Below are 17,631 nucleotides of genomic sequence, written 5' to 3'. Positions count from 1 at the left end.
TTCATTCATTCATTCATTCATTATATATATATATATATATATATATATATATATATATATATATATATATATATATATATATATATATATATATATATATATATATATATATATATACACACACACATTTACCGGCCTTTACTAGTACCGGGTTGGACCCCCTTTTGCCTTCAGAACTGCCTTAATCCTTCGTGGCATAGATTCAACAAGGTAGTGGAAACATTCCTCAGAGATTTTGGTCCATATTGACATGATTGCATTACGCAGTTGCTGCAGATTTGTCGGCTGCACATCCATTATGCGAATCTCCCGTTCCACCACATCCCAAAGGTGCTCTATTGGATTGAGATCTGGTGACTGTGGAGGCCATTTGAGTACAGTGAACTCATTGTCATGTTCAAGAAACCAGTCAGATGATTCGTGCTTTATGACATGGCACGGTATCCTGCCGGAAGTAGCCATCAAAAGATGGGTACACTGTGGTCATAAAGGGATGGACATGGTCAGCAAAAATACTTAGGTAGGCTGTGGCGTTGACATGATGCTCAATTGGTACTAATGGGCCCAAAGTGTGCCAAGAAAATATCCCCCACACAATTACAAAAAAAAGAAAAAGGTTACTAAAAAAATAATAATCTTAATTGCATTGCTCTTAAGACAGAACACCACATAAATATTGTACAGATTATTTATTATTCATTGGATTCATTTCATAAACAGCTAAAAGAAGCACAACCAGCAAAGTACATATAATGATTCCATATGTGCATGCTGAAGAAGAAAAAAAGCCAGAGGCAACATAAGCTGCCAGTTTATTCCACTTTAGCTGATCATTAATTACATACAGTGCAAACACATTTATTTGATGCTGCACAATTTGAGCAGTGTTGCACTTTTTTGAAATACTGATGTCAATAACAAGACATCTGAAAACATTGCCTCAAGTGATACAAGTTTCTTTTCTTCATAACCATACACTATTTGGACAAGTTATGAGACACCAAATTTTTCAGCCTGTGGGTTTTTTTTTTTTTTTTTTTTTCAATTTTTTTACTTAAAAGTTGGAGGTTGTATAGAATAGAAATATCTATATCTTTAAGCGACAGGTGAAGACGTATCTCTTCCTGAAACACTTAAACTAGAGCTTATTTTTCCCTGTTTGATTTATGTATTTGTGTATTTGAAAAAAGTGCTCAACAGAGTTTTAGGCAAATGGTATCCTAGATCTTAGTGTTGATTTATTAATTAATACAGATTCCAAAGCACTTTTGTACATCAATCTGGATCATGGCATCTGCTAATGTATGGTACTATAAAATTTTCCATTCTTTTGAACTAGGAGGCACAAAACCTGTTCCAACATGACAACGGCCCTGCTCACAAAGCCAGGTTATTATAACAGCAAATGGAGACTAAATGTGGAATGGGATGTTCAAAAAGCACATACAAATCTCAAGGTCAGGTGTCCACTAACTTTTGATCATGTACAATATATATAGTGTACAAAAAACATTACAGTTTCAGCAAGTGTTAATAATTTTGCACCTAAGCATGTATGATCAGTTGTTTAAAGGCACGTCAATAATTTTAAGCTTCAAAGTATTTAAGATTTATTCAAGTACCAAACATTGAAACAGATGCGGTTCTTAACTCAGAATCCTTTCAAAGTAGCAATAGTGTAAAATGTTAACAATAACATAAACCATTTTTAATTGTATAAACATCCAAGCATCGTTCATGATTTATAATTAAAACCTTTAATTAAAAATTAAAACCTAAAAACTGGAAAACACATCCATGTTCTTTCACATCTGGCAGAAATGTACATCTTAGACCACATCCACTCACCAGCTTCATTCTTGCAATTATCCAATCATGTGCCAGGATAGAATTGTGCAAATTCAGGCCAACAGCATCAGCTAATGTTCATGTGAAACATCAAAATGAGGGAAAAATGTGATCTCAGTTTTGACCATGACATGTTTTTTTTGATTCGAGATAGGATTTTCACACACAAGAGCCACTAGAAAAATACAAAATGGTGGAAATTATATCATTGAGTTGCAGAAAAAAACGTCTATTGAATGGCAGTTCTGTGTGGCAGGAATGGTTTGTTGATGAAAGAGCTCAGAAGAGAAAGGGCAGACAGGATTAATCTGTCAGGAAGGCTACAGGAAAGGAAATAATCTCTCTTTACTTTTTAACTGCAGTGAGCAGAAATACATCTCAGAATGTGCAACATACCAGAGTTTACTACTGTCAATCAAAAACAGGAATCTGAGACTACAGTGGAAACACAATTACTCGAGCTGGATAATTGACTTTTTACTTTTTCCAGTATTCAAATCTACAGTTTTAGTGAACCTGTCAAAAATATGTAACAGCAAACCTGAGACTCAGTGGCAGGCTGTGCATTTCACACCTCGGCCCCCTAGTGGTGTTCTATATGAAACAACAATCCACCTCTTATTAGGACCATAATGAGACCATGGCTGTAGAAACTATCAATATTATAGAGAAACACAGCATAATAGTATCACAGACAGGTATTGTCACAGAGGGTTTAAGCAAGAAACACAATGAACACAATTCAGCAATTCTCCTTTCACTGCAGCCACAGCTATGCTGCCCACATACATCATCTCTAGCAGAAGCATCAATAGTAACCCCATAAAATGACCCTGGGTTTTCTGTGCCATTTTTATTTTTTTTTTGCAATTTGTTCTCGGGATTTTAAGGCAAATTGTGTGTTTTTGTGCAAATTGTACAGGAACGAATATGTAAAAGTATGGTTAATACAAATGCTAACAACCTTTTTTTTCAGGATTTCTTCTTCTCTATCAGCCATTGTGAAATAAAAAAAAACACGTATTAAATCCACACAGATATATTTGAACTCAGTTTCAACAGATGTGGTTTGTAGTATTCCGCTCTCTGATTGTCCAATCAAAAGATGTAAAAATGCTGATTCGTTTCTTTGCCTTCTAGGGGGTCTCGGAGGGACCAAATCGCAGTATGACTGGTTAAAGCAACAGCTTCAAGCAATATGTATTTGGATCTACCAAGAGTCTGCACCTGACGACGGTTTTCGATGTGGCAGGCTGAAATCTGATTGAATAGAAGCTCTAAGTGAAAATTACACTCCATTGTGCAGCAGTGCACTTGAGAGAAAAGCAATGAAATTAAAAGAATAGACTATTGGGAATAATTTTATACATATTCATGGACAAAAATATATTCAAAATTAAGTCAGTGATTCTGAAGGCCTTGATGGCCCTGACGGCCTACCACTGCTGAGATTGAGGGGATTACAAATTTGACTATACAGTATGTTCTCTCAGTGGTCTGATCCAGCGGTGGATTGAGAAAACAATCACCCAAAATAAAAGTGCTACTTTAATTCCTCAGTTATTACAGAGTCCAAACTTCAGATAAAAAAAAAAAAAACTAGCGGGATGAAAATCACAAAATATGTGCATATTATACATAAATATTATGTTATACAGTTTGTTACAAGTGAAAGCCATAAGCCACAAATGTATATTTCTTAGCTATTATTGAGGTGGGTTGCTTATTGTATTATCAAAAGATGGCCTCACTAAAATTGATTTTGAGATTATGAATTACATGTGTAATAAATACATTTATTCAAAAAACAAACAAATAAAAAACCATTTCCTGAGATAAAAAAGTGCTTAGTCTCGCTCCCTGAGGACAAGATTATGCCTTTAGAATGAATTGCCTGAAGCTGAAAGCTAAACCAGTATGTGTTTGAGACAAAACATTTTTTATTCCAGTCTGTAACTTCTTGAAGTTTCTTATTTTGTATGTTCATGCCTGTAGGACAGCTACTGATTTTCTGTTAATATGCTATAATACAGGTGAGAAACCAAAAAAAAACCTTATGTATAAAAGCTAAAAAATCACAAGTTGCTTGAAATTTCCATTTCTTTCAGATGTATGAATTTCAGACTTGTATGTTGATATCTGAGTCTCCAGCTTGTATTCCATTTTCAAACATTTCAATTCATAGTTTAGTAGCAGCATTTTGCTGTCATTTCTTTTTTGTCGTTTAATTCGAGCTCTCAGGGTCATTCTCAAAAAGCCCAAGACCACTTTGGATAAGTTTTTCAGCTGAGCAGATGGAGTTGAACACATGGGACAAAGACCGATTTATGCTGCTGTGTCTGGAGTCTTCTGCGGAGGCTTTCAACATGGCAAAGCCTTGGATTTTCGTATTCAGTCCATAAAGAATGTTCCTGCAAAACAGAGAGGCAGAGCAGAATGTTTTTTCTTTAAATATAAATAATACTTTTTTTTTTTTCTCAGCAGGTTTACCCTACAGTACTAATCATTACAATCCAGTTAAGTATGTTCTGCAAACAAGCAGAAAATAATTACCTTAAAAATGATTAGAAGGTTTGTGGGTGTTTCTCTACTTCATATAGCAAAACTTAAAGAAATAGACCTAAAAAATGTCTGCTATGACCACTCAGAAATACTCACTTCTGAGGAAGCACAAGCATTTATAAAATAATAGCAGCAGGTCTCTCACAACCTTCAAAGACGTGGGTACGATTGAAGCTAGAAGCTACGGAACTATTATTTGAACGTTTGTAGGACAAAAATAAGATGCTTCTGGCCTTTTTCCTGTAACAGCTCTGGGCAGAACATAGATTTTTTGGCTGGATCACTGGTTTAACTGGCTGCACACACTTAAGCAGAAGAAAATGGGGTGTAGGTTAGAGTTTTTGACACACTGAACCTTATCTAAAAATCGTGCCATTAACTCTGTCCTTCAAACCCAAGGTGAGATAAAGGTGATAAAAAAAAAAAAAAGCAATCAAGTGAAAAAAAATATATCAAATATATATATTTGAGATAAATACATTTGATTTAATGTGATTTTCTGTAATGAACCATATTGTTGATACTGAATTGCCCATATATATATAAAGTATTAAAGTGTGTCTGCTCTTTGCATGTGTATTTTTGGAGTCCTAAAATGAACACCAATAATGAGTGGTCCCTCTTCTGTCCCAAAATTCTGGTTTACTCTAACCTTGCCCAAGGTTAAGCAGTTACAGAAGATAAATGATTGAATTGTCCCTTTATTATTTTTTTTTTTTAAAGTAAAAAGAATTCTGTTTTCAAGTAAACTGAAGTAAACATTCTGGCCAGTTTTCCCCTTGTGCCAACTTGAACTCATAAAAAATGAATACAAATTTATGATGTCAAGTTTGATACGATTTTCATTTGATTTGGAATGATGTTGTAAGAAAGGGTATTAATGCTAACCTTGCCCCTAGCCGTAACTATATCCCTAATATCATTTTGTATGACTCTGTATAAAAGCCATGCAATTTTCCACAGACCCAGCTGCTCTGTACCCTGGTGACCTACAGTACCAGACATAGCATCAGTACATCAGTGAACCATAGCTTCTTAGAGACATAATTTCAGTAAGTTGGCAAAATGTCTAAATTATATAATAGACAAGATGTAGAATTTGAACAAGCCTACTAATTTTTATGTAAATCCAATAAACTGTATAACAACTGCATTGTTAGTCTAGACATTAAAAAACAATTTATGGATTAATTTCTTACATTGTTTGTATAAATCAAGGCAAAAAACTTGATAGAGCTGTGCTGTTTTTTTTTTTAATAAATAAGCAGTTTTATGCCAGGATGTAATTTTAATGATAAAGGTAAATAAAAAATGAACCAAATGTGACTTTTTGTTCAGTCCAGATTTCCTAACTTATTGAAATCTGTTGTTGTCGTTGCCTAAATTAGCAATAGTACCGATTTCCCACTTCCTATTTTAAATTTTAAGCTCTTTTAAGTTGCAAAAGTAAAGATGAAAAAATGTGCTTCATACATGGACCTGTAATAATAAAATAATAAAAAACTGAAAAAACGAAAAGAGCAAAATAGGTTATGTTTTCTTCATGATGTCACAGCATCGCTAACCAAATGTAGGCATCTATGAGCTCATCAAGTGTGGAAGAGGGCAAATCATACTTACCTCTAACTGTGTTACTATACAATGCCCTGTGATGCAGCATGAGCAGCATGTGATTTTGTGTTAGGCTTCACCTTCATCGTTCATATGAACTTCACCTTGAGAGTTCATTAGTCATATGATAAGAGAGAGAGAGAGAGAGAGAGAGAGAGAGAGAGAGAGAGAGAGAGAAAGAGCTGGCTAGTGAGTGGAAATTGAAATGTGATAAAAATCTGGGAAAAACTGAGATTTGCAAAAAAGAAAATATTCTAGATATAGACACATTGTCTCTCTCGTTTGCACAAGGGAAAAGGCCACTGTCTAGTAAAAAATAGGCAAATAATTAAACTCAGGCTTTGCACTAAGCAAGGCTTGGTGAAACTGTGAAAAATAAGGAATTATAACAGTATGTCTAGCTTTAAACAGTTTTTTTACCTAGATGATAAAGTTAGAAAATGGATGGATGATAGATAAAAAGTTCAGCTTGATCCAGCAGTTTCTGATGAGCCTAATCACCAATGTGACAGCAAGCAACGAAAAATCATCTACCTCTCAGCAGGTCATGGCCAAAGTTAGTGAGAAGCCATTCACCACTCGGCAGGGTATATTCATAGGTCGAGTGACAGATGAGGATGAAGAAGGATTGCTTGATGAGGGATTTTTCACGTGTGAGAATAAGCGCAGTGATAAGAGTCCCAATGTTAGAGATAAGCTACACTATAATTTGCATACTATTTATCCAGCTCAAATGTGGGCTGTATTATACAGTATGTGCAGAAAAATGTATTCAGGATTTACAACAATATGCAACTAAGCAGCAGAGCAATAAAACAAAAACAAAAGCAATACTATGGTGAAGAAGGCAGGAGTGCATTAGATTAAAAATATATTAAAATCCCAATAATGTATACATTATTAATTTATTAAAAACATTTATTATTATTATTATTATTATTATTATTATTATTATTATTATTATTGTTGTTGTTAGTAGTAGTAGAAGTAGTTTTAGTAATTAAATATATGTTATTTAAAAACTAGGTTCATTATTTTAATGTATTTGTTTTATGATATTTGTATTCTATATTAATTATATATTTTTATGCATTTTATAATTTTTTTTATTATTAAACTGATTCATAAAAAGGCAAAAAAATTATCATTTAAACTATAGGGTCTACATTATTATTTCTATTAAATCATCTCCTTTGCATTGACTTGCTGTTCTATAGGATAAAACTATACTTTTTGGCAAATAACTATAGTATAAGATAAATAAAACACTTCAGGGGGGGACAGGGCGGGCACCGGTGCACCCCTTCTCAGCCGTATCCCCCAAAAAAGTCCCGTGTCAGGAACTTTTTGTCAAAGCCTTCCTGTTGAAGATGGCAGTCCTCAGATCTGTCACCTCACAAGGCTCCTACGCCGAAGGCCGCACAGGATCCCTCACAGGGGAGAGCAATTCGCAACGCTGCATTTCTGCACCTCCCACTGAGAGGTGGAGGGTTGCGGTTGGGGCTCCTTCCGAAGCCTGCGAACAAGCACTGGACCGAGCAGGTGAGGTTGGAGATAGAGACATGCCGGTCTCAAAACCCTCTGCAAGGTCCAGCTACGAACCCCAGGAGCTGGCATGGTACTCTTCTTCGGAGAGATTTGGGCACCCGGAAGGAGTTAGGGCACCCTCCTCGAAGAGTGCCCACTGAGAGTGGAGTGAGCGCAAAGATATGTGAGCACAATGATCACAGTCGGCTCACTCGAGAACCGCTCCTAAAGCAAGCAACACACAAGCTGTGCGTTCCCCCCCGTAATATAGCGGGGGTAGGGAGGAGTGCACAACTGGAAAGTGTGATAAAATTTTTTGCTTGCTTACATTTTTTTTTTTTCAAGCAATCAGACAGACAACACAAACACACAGAGCGCTTCGTAAACAGACAGAAGCTGCCTCTGTCCTCATTTATATGCGTTTTATACTCCTGGTCGTGACCCCACCGTGATGGCAAACGTCCAATTTTTGACTGATTACATACATTATTTCAGAGCGTAAACACTCTGGTGCGTTCCCAAAGTGTTTCGACGCAGCTCTCAGAGAGAACGTCTCTAGGTTACATATGTAACCCTATGCCACACCTCTGGTGTCCATGCAGCGCTTCCTTCTCCCTTACAGAAGCTGCTGCTCCCTCCACTCATATGTGCTTTATACTCCTGGTCGTGACGTCACCTCATCGGCCGGGGTCCAATTTTTGACTGGTTTAGGCACAATTACTGCACACATTATTTCAGAGCATGAACACTCGGGCGTGTTCTCAAAGCGTTTTGATGCAGCATCTTGTTCCCTCAGGGAACCACAGACTTTGGCGAAACCCAATTCTGAATTTTCTGTACATTTCCACATCTATAATCAAGCTTGCAATGTAGAATTTCCCATAGCAATAAGTGCTGCATATGTTTTATGTTTGAAAAAAAACTACTTTTGCTTTTGTTACAGATTGAGCCCTGCGTCTGTCTTGCCAGTGGTTTATATCTCAAAAGTTTACATCTATTCTTATGTCTCATTGATCAGGCTGTATATTTATATCCATCTTGTTTATGATTTTAGATATATCTTTGGCAAGCCTGTTTGCCAGCACTTTGCATTATGGATCAGATTACATTGTATTGTATTACACTCTGAATATATTTGCTTGATGATACAATTTGGAATTGTTAATCGATTTTATCTATCACAATAGCTATCACTTTATAAGATCCAAATGTCTTTAGGAAAACAATGTTTACAGTTTTAAAACAGACAATGTTGGATCTCTTAACAATATACACTATATGGACAAGTTTGTGGACACCTAACCATAAAATTCACGTTATGTGTGTTAAACATCCCATTCCACGTCCCCATTTGCATTCATAATAACCTTCTTCTGGAAGGAAATTCCACTAGAGTTTGCTTGTAGAGATTTGTGCTCATTCAGCCACAAGGGTGTTAATAAAGTCAGGTACTGATGTAGGCTGAGGAGTGTAGTCACCATTCCAATTCATCCCAAAGGTGTTTAATAAGGTTAAGTCCAGAACTCTAGAGCAGGAAACTCAAAATCTTTCACTTCAAAATATATCTTCATGGAGCTTACTTTGTGCACAGGAGCAGTGCCATGCTAAAAAAAAAGGTCGGGGTCCCCAGTCCAAGTGTAGGGGAAATTTTATTTAAAATGTAATTTTGCTCAAAAGCCCAGCAGTGGCAGCTGGGTGGTGTTGGGATTAAAATTGACAACCTTCTGAAGTGCAAAATTTAAACAACTATGCTACCACTGTCATAAAATACTACTGTACTGCATCCAAAGACTATACAGTCCTATACAGTTTTGTTCCTTCAACTTTGTGGTAACAGTTTGTGGAAGAACCACATATAGCTGGAAAAATCAGATGTCCCAATGCTTTGGTCCAAATAGTGTATGTTTCCTTTGAACCTTCATTATAATTCTATGTGTATCTTAAAAGTACTTATAGTTGTATGACTTTGAAACAGGACACATACAGTAAAACCTTTTACTCTAATACACCATAGCCTTCTGTTCTTGTCAATTAGATGCTATTGGAAACCCATGTTTGCCTTCCAAAGATTTATGGCTCAAAAAAATGTAAATGAGGGTTTAAATTAGTGATGTTTACTTTGGTTTACTAGAATTCAGTTAGTATTTTTGTAGTATTCAACACAGAGCATGTGCATTTAACACTGTAGCATTTAAATCAGTGATAATGAGCTTGGTTAAGTCAAATAATGGTTTTATTACAGTGCTTTATTTTTCCAAGCATTACTGACTTTGTTAAATGGAACTGAATTCAAAAACACAGTAGGTGCTTTCCCCCCTTTTTTTTTGGTGTAATGTTGTAATGTCTGCATCATACTTTTCTCCCTAGGACTTTTGACCTGAGTCAGCATTGATACTAGAAGTATGAGTAGTACTATTGTCAGTCAATGACTCATTGAGGGGACATGATAGAATAATGCAATTCTGCACACAGTCTCACAAGCCTATGACTCTATGCACTTGTGTCCTGCTTTAGACTGTAACTAACTCCATGCTGGGCATCAGTCCAACTGTTAAACTTTAGTTAAAAAATCTCAACAAAACATACCAGGAGAACAAAATTGCTCAAATGGCAGCAATTACCTCTTCCTAAAATGCTTTGCACACAGTTGGAGACAACTGGTAGCTTTCCTGTGCATGTCCCTCTATTCACCCGTCACTAATTTAATTAAAAACACTCAACAAATTTTTGATTAGCGTCTGGTTACGACTGTCTGTCACTTTAAACAATATAAAGTGCCTCCTTCAACTTAAATGAGCAGAACACTCTTTTTTTCTGCCAGTAAATGTCATGAAGCAGCGAATAGCAAAAGCACATAGAAAGAGAGTCGTGATTGAAGTAGATAAAGAGATCGTAAGCCAGGGGTCTCCTATATGAGGTGACTTTGATACACCGTGTTCATTCAGAATTGATGCGATATTACTAAAACACAACAATCCCATGTGGCTCTGGTCGCACTTCTCCTTCCATCAACCCCAAATCCTTATCTCTAAATCCCCCCTGGCTTTGTGGGGTACTATCTAAAGATGCTTAGGAGCTCAGAGAAAAGTCACCGCAAGGAGAGAAACACTGTTCTATTTGTAGAACTCTCGATGCGTGTGTACTTCTGATGGTGCATTAGCATTCGCAACATTCAGAGTCAATAATTTTTTATTAAGTTTCCCTGCCGGGGTTATGCATTTGTCAATGACAAAGAAACTCATATATGCATATCATTAAACAATTTTTCAGGCTAGTAATATCACTAAAGCATTAACATTCAATAGAAGGTCAGTTTGGATGATTAATATAGAGTAGACGCATCTCACCAATTTGTTTTTCTGATCAAATGACACATCTCTGTTTAACTAATAAGTTTGAGGAAATGTGATTCATGTCCTATTTCTTATTTAGAGTGAGTATATTCTATAAAAAAACAGTTTCAGGGGTTGTTTAGTTGGTAATTGTCCACCGATATCTAACAAGGAACTGTTTCAGTTTTCTATAAGGTTCTACACAGAACATTTATACATTTAGATTTGGGCAGATGGTCACACTATCACTAAAGTCAAAATAAAGTGCAGCCCACCGGGGCAGCTACAAACACTTATCTATCCACAATAGATCATTACAATTAAAGAACCTTCTCTAAGAGCCCATGTGCAACACGTTAACTAAACCAGTCCCATAGAGATCCACTCAAAATATATTTTTTGTAAAGTCACTGCCAGTGATTCCTTAAACTCTGTTTTCCACGAACAGCAAGGCAAATTAGTCAAGTGCCAAAGTGTACATATGGAGGAACTTGAAATTATCATAATTTCTCCCATTCAGCTGAGCATTTATGTGCTTGACTTTTTCAGCTCTTGACATTAAACAGACAGAGATCGAGTCTAATCCTGGATCCAGTACAAAAAAGGTTTAGTGTTCTGTAGCCATTGCCACCTGGTAATATTTGGATATTCCAAGTGGTTCAGTTTAGCACAGTTAGTTCCAAAACAGCTTGCCATTTAATAAATGATTCATGCTGTTTGTGTGCTGCATTAGTTCAATTAATAATTATGCCAAAGTTAGGCCTTGCAAGTTAGATAAATGTGTGTGTGTCTGTGTGTGTAAAAGAGAGAGAGAGAGAGAGAGAGAGAGAGAGAGAGAGAGAGAGAGAGAGAGAGAGAGAGAGATATGATACAGGTTTCAATAAAAGTGTGGACAAAATCTATCTCTCTATCTCTCTCTCTGTCTCTCTGTCCGTCCGTCCGTCCGTCCGTCCGTCCGTCCGTCCGTCCGTCCGTCCGTCCGTCCGTCCGTCCGTCCGTCCGTCCGTCCGTCCGTCCGTCCGTCCGTCCGTCTGTCTGTCTATCTATCTATCTATCTATCTATCTATCTATCTATCTATCTATCTATCTATCTATCTATCTATCTATTTTTGACAACTTGCTTAATATTGCATTGGTTTCCCTTTTACTGCAAAAACAGTTCTGACCCGTCGAGCATTAACTTCTTCAGCATTTTGAGCTACAGTTGCTCATCTGTTGGATCAGAACATACGGGCCTTCGCTTCCCACATGCATCACTGAGCCTTGGCCACCCATGACCCTGTCACTGGTTAACCACTGGTCCTTCCTTTGACCACTTTTGATAGATACTGACTACTGCAGACTGGGAAAACCCCACAAGAGCTGCAGTTTTGGAGATGTCTCTTTGGAGACCCAGTCACAATTTGGCCCTTGTCAAACTCGCTCAAATCCTTACAGTTGTTTTCTAACACACCAACTTTAAGGATAAAATAATTCACTTGCTGCCTAATATAATGTCATGCCTTATTGGTGTATACACACACATTAGGAAATATACCTGTTGTATGATTAAATTTCACCTGTCAGGATTATGACAGTTCCCATCAGCCACTGCAACCTCACATGCCATGCCACACAATCTCTGAAGCTCATGTACAGTATACAAGTCTTACTTTTCAAATTACTCTTTGCCACATGGTTGTTGTTATCCATAGTCTTTGTGTTCATAATCAATTTATGGTTTCTTTGATATGTTTTTGCATTTCTGTTTCCAAAAATAGAATGCATTTATCTGCACTTGCATCTGCCTCTGCCATATTCTGTAAGATCACCGCAAACTCCACATTTAAACATAAAATACAGTTCAGAAAAGGGTTTTCTAAGTGTCAGGCTTGAATAGGGTGAATACCTTTGACAGAAATTCAAACAGGCATGTCTGTGCAGCCTTGAGTACTCAGCGACAATAGACTACAGGGAAATAATGTCATTATTCATTTCCTAACTACAGCTTGAAAGATCCAATTTAACATCAAGCCAAAACGAGCTGTTGTCACATGTTGTATTGAGCATGCCATTCTATTAAAGAAGCGCCTATTTAATTAAAAGTAACCAAAACTCAGGCACAAGTTTCATTGGATTGATGGATGAATGGCCGTGTTATCCATCACATTTACTCGTTGTTCTAAAGTTTGCTGCAGAATCTCTTATGCCCCAGAGTATTGATTTATGAGAATGTTGGATGGTAGACTAGCCACATTATGGAGGCTCCGACCAGTTCTTGCTTCCCTGCATGACCATAAAAATCCCTTGATGGTATACTAAACTTATTTAGCCATTTTTTGAAGTATGAAGACCTATTTAATATGCCTACATTATAAATAAAGCCTACATAACCATTACATCTGTTCCTTCATACAAACATTTAATTAAGTTACTGTACAACACAGTTTTCAATTAATTATTGAAGTTAGGATCTAAAGATATAAAGCATTCTCATAGTGCTGCTTCTGAAACATTTATACCTTTAATTATAGTTCTTTTAAATTTAGGTAGTGTGAAAAGGTAAGAACAAATCAAGCAATACTGAAGTGAAACACCAAGGGAGCTACATGATTGTGAGTATTTAAACTGTAGGCTGGATGTGCTTACCGTGAAAAGCCCTGAGGTGGGTCTGAAATCAGAAAGCTTTTCTCGAGGTTTTGCAGTACGTCATTCAGCATGCGCACATGGGCAGGGTCGCGCTCTTTCGGGTCGTTGGCTGGGCGCATAATCTCCGACTGGAAGAAGCCAGAACTTTCTCGCAAAGATGCGGCAGCAGCCAGAAGATCAGGCCTGATTAAGGGGTCAGCTGTGGAATGACACATAGGGGAAAGAGTGAAATTGAAAGAGTGGATTAAGGAATGAAGGGAAGGAGATGAGGGGAAAAAACCCTTAAGATTAGATTTTATAGCAAAAGTATTCTGCTAAAATATAAATTTTAGTGTAGACATTCATTTAATTTATTCTGGATTCCTGAATTCAGTCTTTTATATATTTGATGGAGAGGAGGAAGCATGGTGTATTTTGCCCCACAAGGATAGCAACGTTTGACAATTTTAAACTTGTGGGTACTTCAGGCTGGTCCCCATGAGGCACATATTTATTTATTGATTTATTTATTGAATTTTATTGCAGCTTTTAAAAAAAAAAAAAAAAAAAAAAAAAAAAGAAAACAGCATTTTTTATTAAATCTTCTGTTAGATTTAGATGTAGGCATACCAATAATCAATTGATTAGCTGCATTAGAAGCTACATGAGATAGTCCTTACAAAGGTATTAAAACAAATGTGTGTGCGTGCGTGTGAAAGGTTTACCATCAATGTGAATTATTTTATTAGAGAAAGAATTTGTGTTGGATTAAAAAATAAAGATATTGTTATATTAAAAAGACAAACAATGTCTGCAATCGATTAAAAAAAAGGGTTAATATTGACACTAAAGTGCATGCATGGAAATGAACACATCTGCAATGCAAACAGGTTTTTGCCAGGTCAATAATTAACGGGAGATTGCTCAGCCAGCGGAACGGACATGACTAAATCAAAATGCAACACACTACTTTTAATTTTGCTGTTGAGCTCCAATTATGCAACACTGTTGTAAATTATTACAAGCTGCAATTGTTACATAATGTTAATCCCCTGGTCTGGTTTTAATAGCTGCATGACATGTGACCAGACGTTAACTTTGGATCCACAGTGAGCAGGCCTAGAGTGAGCACACTGCAGCAAAATATAAATAGGAAATTAAGACATCAAATTGAGTTGTAAAACCCAGTCAAAAGAACAAGCAGCATCAGCCTGGCTACAAACATTCAAAGATGGTGTGTTTGTGCTTGTGTGTAATTAACCTTGGCTACTGTCAGACTCTATGTTTAAGCATGGGTGAGGTGGGTGGTTATGCAGTGTGCGTGTGTATATGTGTGTGTGTGTCTGATAAAGTGAGGAAGATGTTAGTGGAGAGGATTCTAGCCACTGGAGAATATGCATGCTGTCGGAGTCTTTGGAACAGAGAAAGAAAGTGAGGATAAATATAGAAAAAGAAGCCAATCCCACTCCACAAACTTCCATGTCCCCCGCTCTGCAGGGAGAGCGGCGCTTATGAAATATGTGGGAGGATTGCTGTAATCTATCACCCGCTCTGACACTGAGGGGGGAGGGTGGGGGAGTTTGAAGGGGGACGTAAAGGGACAGTGGTGCTGGTGTGAGCCCAGCACAGCCTTACGTGTAACAAATCAAAGGAGAAACTTGAAAATATCGCACGTTCGAAAGTGAAGTGAGGATGTATAAAAGACCCATGCCAAGGACACGAAGTAGGGAAAGTAAGACGAAAACGAAGTGTCGATGCCCTGGGCAGACGCTCGCAAAAACTGTCACGTAAGCTTTCGAATGCCATTTGAAAAACTCATTGTGCGAACGCCCTTTTCTTTCTGCAAGGACATCGTTATCTGGCTCGGCACCTTTTCATACCCGCACCTGCGCTTTCTTCTTTACATGCAGAAAAAGTGTGAAACCGTGGAACTCAGTTCCAATGCTTTCATGCCCTGTTTTTTTTTTTATTGTTGTTGTCATTTTCACTTTGCCTCACAGTTGACTCAGATAAAGATTGATCACAATTTGATGACTTGCTTCAGAGATGAAAAAAGAAAAAAAAAAAACCACACACACAATGGAAACTGAGAGGCAGTTATGCAGTCAGCACATCTTCTGTAAATTAAACCAGTAATTTTTTTCAAACGGCTGGTGTAATCTAAAATATAACCTGCACCCATGTGAATGACTTAATTGCACACAGCTGATTGTGTTATTTCTATTTAATGTAGTGTAGAGATTGACCATATCTGAGAAGTTCTATATCTATTCCTGATTAAGTGCAATTGGAAACCACTTGCTGCTGCTGAGGATGGTGTCCACAACAATAAAAAATAAATAAATAAATAAATTCAATATGTTTATTTCTATAGCCGTTTTTTCACAATGGACAGCTTTATAGAATGTAAAGATTATAGAAGAAAAATGTAAATAAAAGTAAATTATGTGGTTTTATCCTGGTGATCAAGCCTGGGGCAACTGTGGCAAGGATGCTATAATGAATGAATATCTGATGTGACCCAGCTATGGAAGAGTTCCCTTTTTAAGTCTAGTTTCTCCCAGGGTTTATTTCTTATTGTCTCATGGAAGTTTATTTGTCACCAGCTATTAAAAAGATATAGGGACGAATTTACAGTTTTAAAATAGATATTCTTAATCTATTTATTTCTGCTTCTCTGTGACAGTGTATATTGTGTATAAGTGCTGTACAATAAAACAGATTTTATTTTATTTCTTTATTATCTCTCTCCCTCTCTCTCAATTCAGATGTTTCAGAATCTCATCAGTGGAAGAATCAAAGTGACCAATCTTGAGTGGTCACTGAGTACACATATTACCAGCAAACATAAAAAAAAAAATATATATGATTTTCTTTGCTGTGATGTGGTGATAAAGATGTATTATTTATGTAATGTTTCGAAATACATTGTTTAAAACTCTCTCTCTCTCTCTCTCTCTCTCTCTCTCTCTCTCTCTCTCTCTCTCTCTCTCTCTCTTTCTCTTTCTCTTTCACAAACACTCATTTTATTGAGGGATAAAATAAACATAAACCCCTCTTTCCTGAGCTGAGAAAACTTTCCAAACCTAGGAGACTATGACAGTTGCAAATGAGATGCCTTGAAAATGTTAAATCATTGAATTATTTTATTTTTTATTTTTTTTTGTCCATACATTATTTATTTTTTTTTAGCTTTAAACGACAAACTGAAGGCACTGCTTTAAGAGCTGGTGAAAGTGGGATTGCTAGAGAAGCTTTGCATAGCTGAATTGGCTTCAAGTTTGGATATATTCACACCATAGTATACAGTATAACATGTATGTCAGTGAATGAAACTATTACATTTTAGAACATTACATTTTAGATTTAGGAATTTAATAGCACCACGATAATGTATTATATAAATATGCACAATGTGTCACATGATCCGTGACATGATCTAAATTTATTACCTGTGGATTAGTGTTTCCCTCCCGCATCACAATTCTTTGTGAAACGTCTCACTTGCATCACTAAGCAGCTGCAGAAGTGTGTGTGTATATGTGTGTGGGCTCATGTGTGTATGGAAGGAGCTGATGATATATTAATACTGTACAGCTTTATGGCTTTGCAGGCTGTCTGTATGAGACAGGATTATGTGGCAATTATGCAGCTCACCTGTCCCGCTCTGTCTGCATGAATATTTAATGTAAGAAGCACCGCTCCACAGAGAGGACTGATGGGGGAGCCCTGACTCTCCGTTACTCTCTCTGCAGAATGAGAGGTGACACGGACGGATATCTGAGGCCCTCAGCATCATAATTTAATATTATTGAAAGAAATTCTGCTTTGCAAGTGGGACAGGGCAGGGTGCAAATGAATAGTAGGCCAGAGCTCAGAGCTGATTATGACCCCCTGGGTTCCTCTTGATGAAGTTGTTTCATGATTAAACGCATGCCACTTTTATTTTCTAGCTTTTGGGGCCAGTCTAATCGATGGTTTCCTTTCCAAAAATTGTTGGAAATAAGAGGCAATCATGCCTGAGTAACCTGCTTATTTAGAAAGGCTTTGGTGTGAAGAAAATAGCTCACCTACATACAAACTTTTTAGACTTTAGAGGATTCTTTGAAGAAATAATAATAATAATAATAATAATAATAATAAT

At 36.8% G+C, this 17,631-nt stretch overlaps 1 protein-coding gene across 6 annotated transcripts in view; it reads right to left on the bottom strand.

The window, feature by feature from the left end:
- Positions 1-674: 674 nt before the first annotated feature.
- naaladl2 (N-acetylated alpha-linked acidic dipeptidase like 2) overlaps positions 675-17,631 on the bottom strand; it is a 318,477-nt gene continuing 301,520 nt past the window's right edge. For 4 of the 6 annotated variants that reach the window (XM_083558491.1, XM_083558492.1, XM_083558493.1 and 1 more), the window contains 2 exons: positions 13,509-13,707; positions 675-4,259 (listed from right to left, as the gene is read on the bottom strand). In XM_083558491.1, the coding sequence (XP_083414617.1) occupies positions 4,073-4,259; positions 13,509-13,707 (386 nt within the window). In that variant the 3' untranslated portion in view covers positions 675-4,072. The remainder of the gene's footprint in view (positions 4,260-13,508; positions 13,708-17,631) is intronic. The other 2 variants (XR_014536332.1, XR_014536333.1) reach the window with 2 other exon arrangements.

This window comes from Silurus aristotelis, assembly GCF_946808225.1.
Source record: "Silurus aristotelis genome assembly, chromosome: 13".
Taxonomy (NCBI): Eukaryota; Metazoa; Chordata; class Actinopteri; order Siluriformes; family Siluridae; genus Silurus; species Silurus aristotelis.
This window is presented reverse-complemented; position numbering and strand designations above follow the sequence as displayed.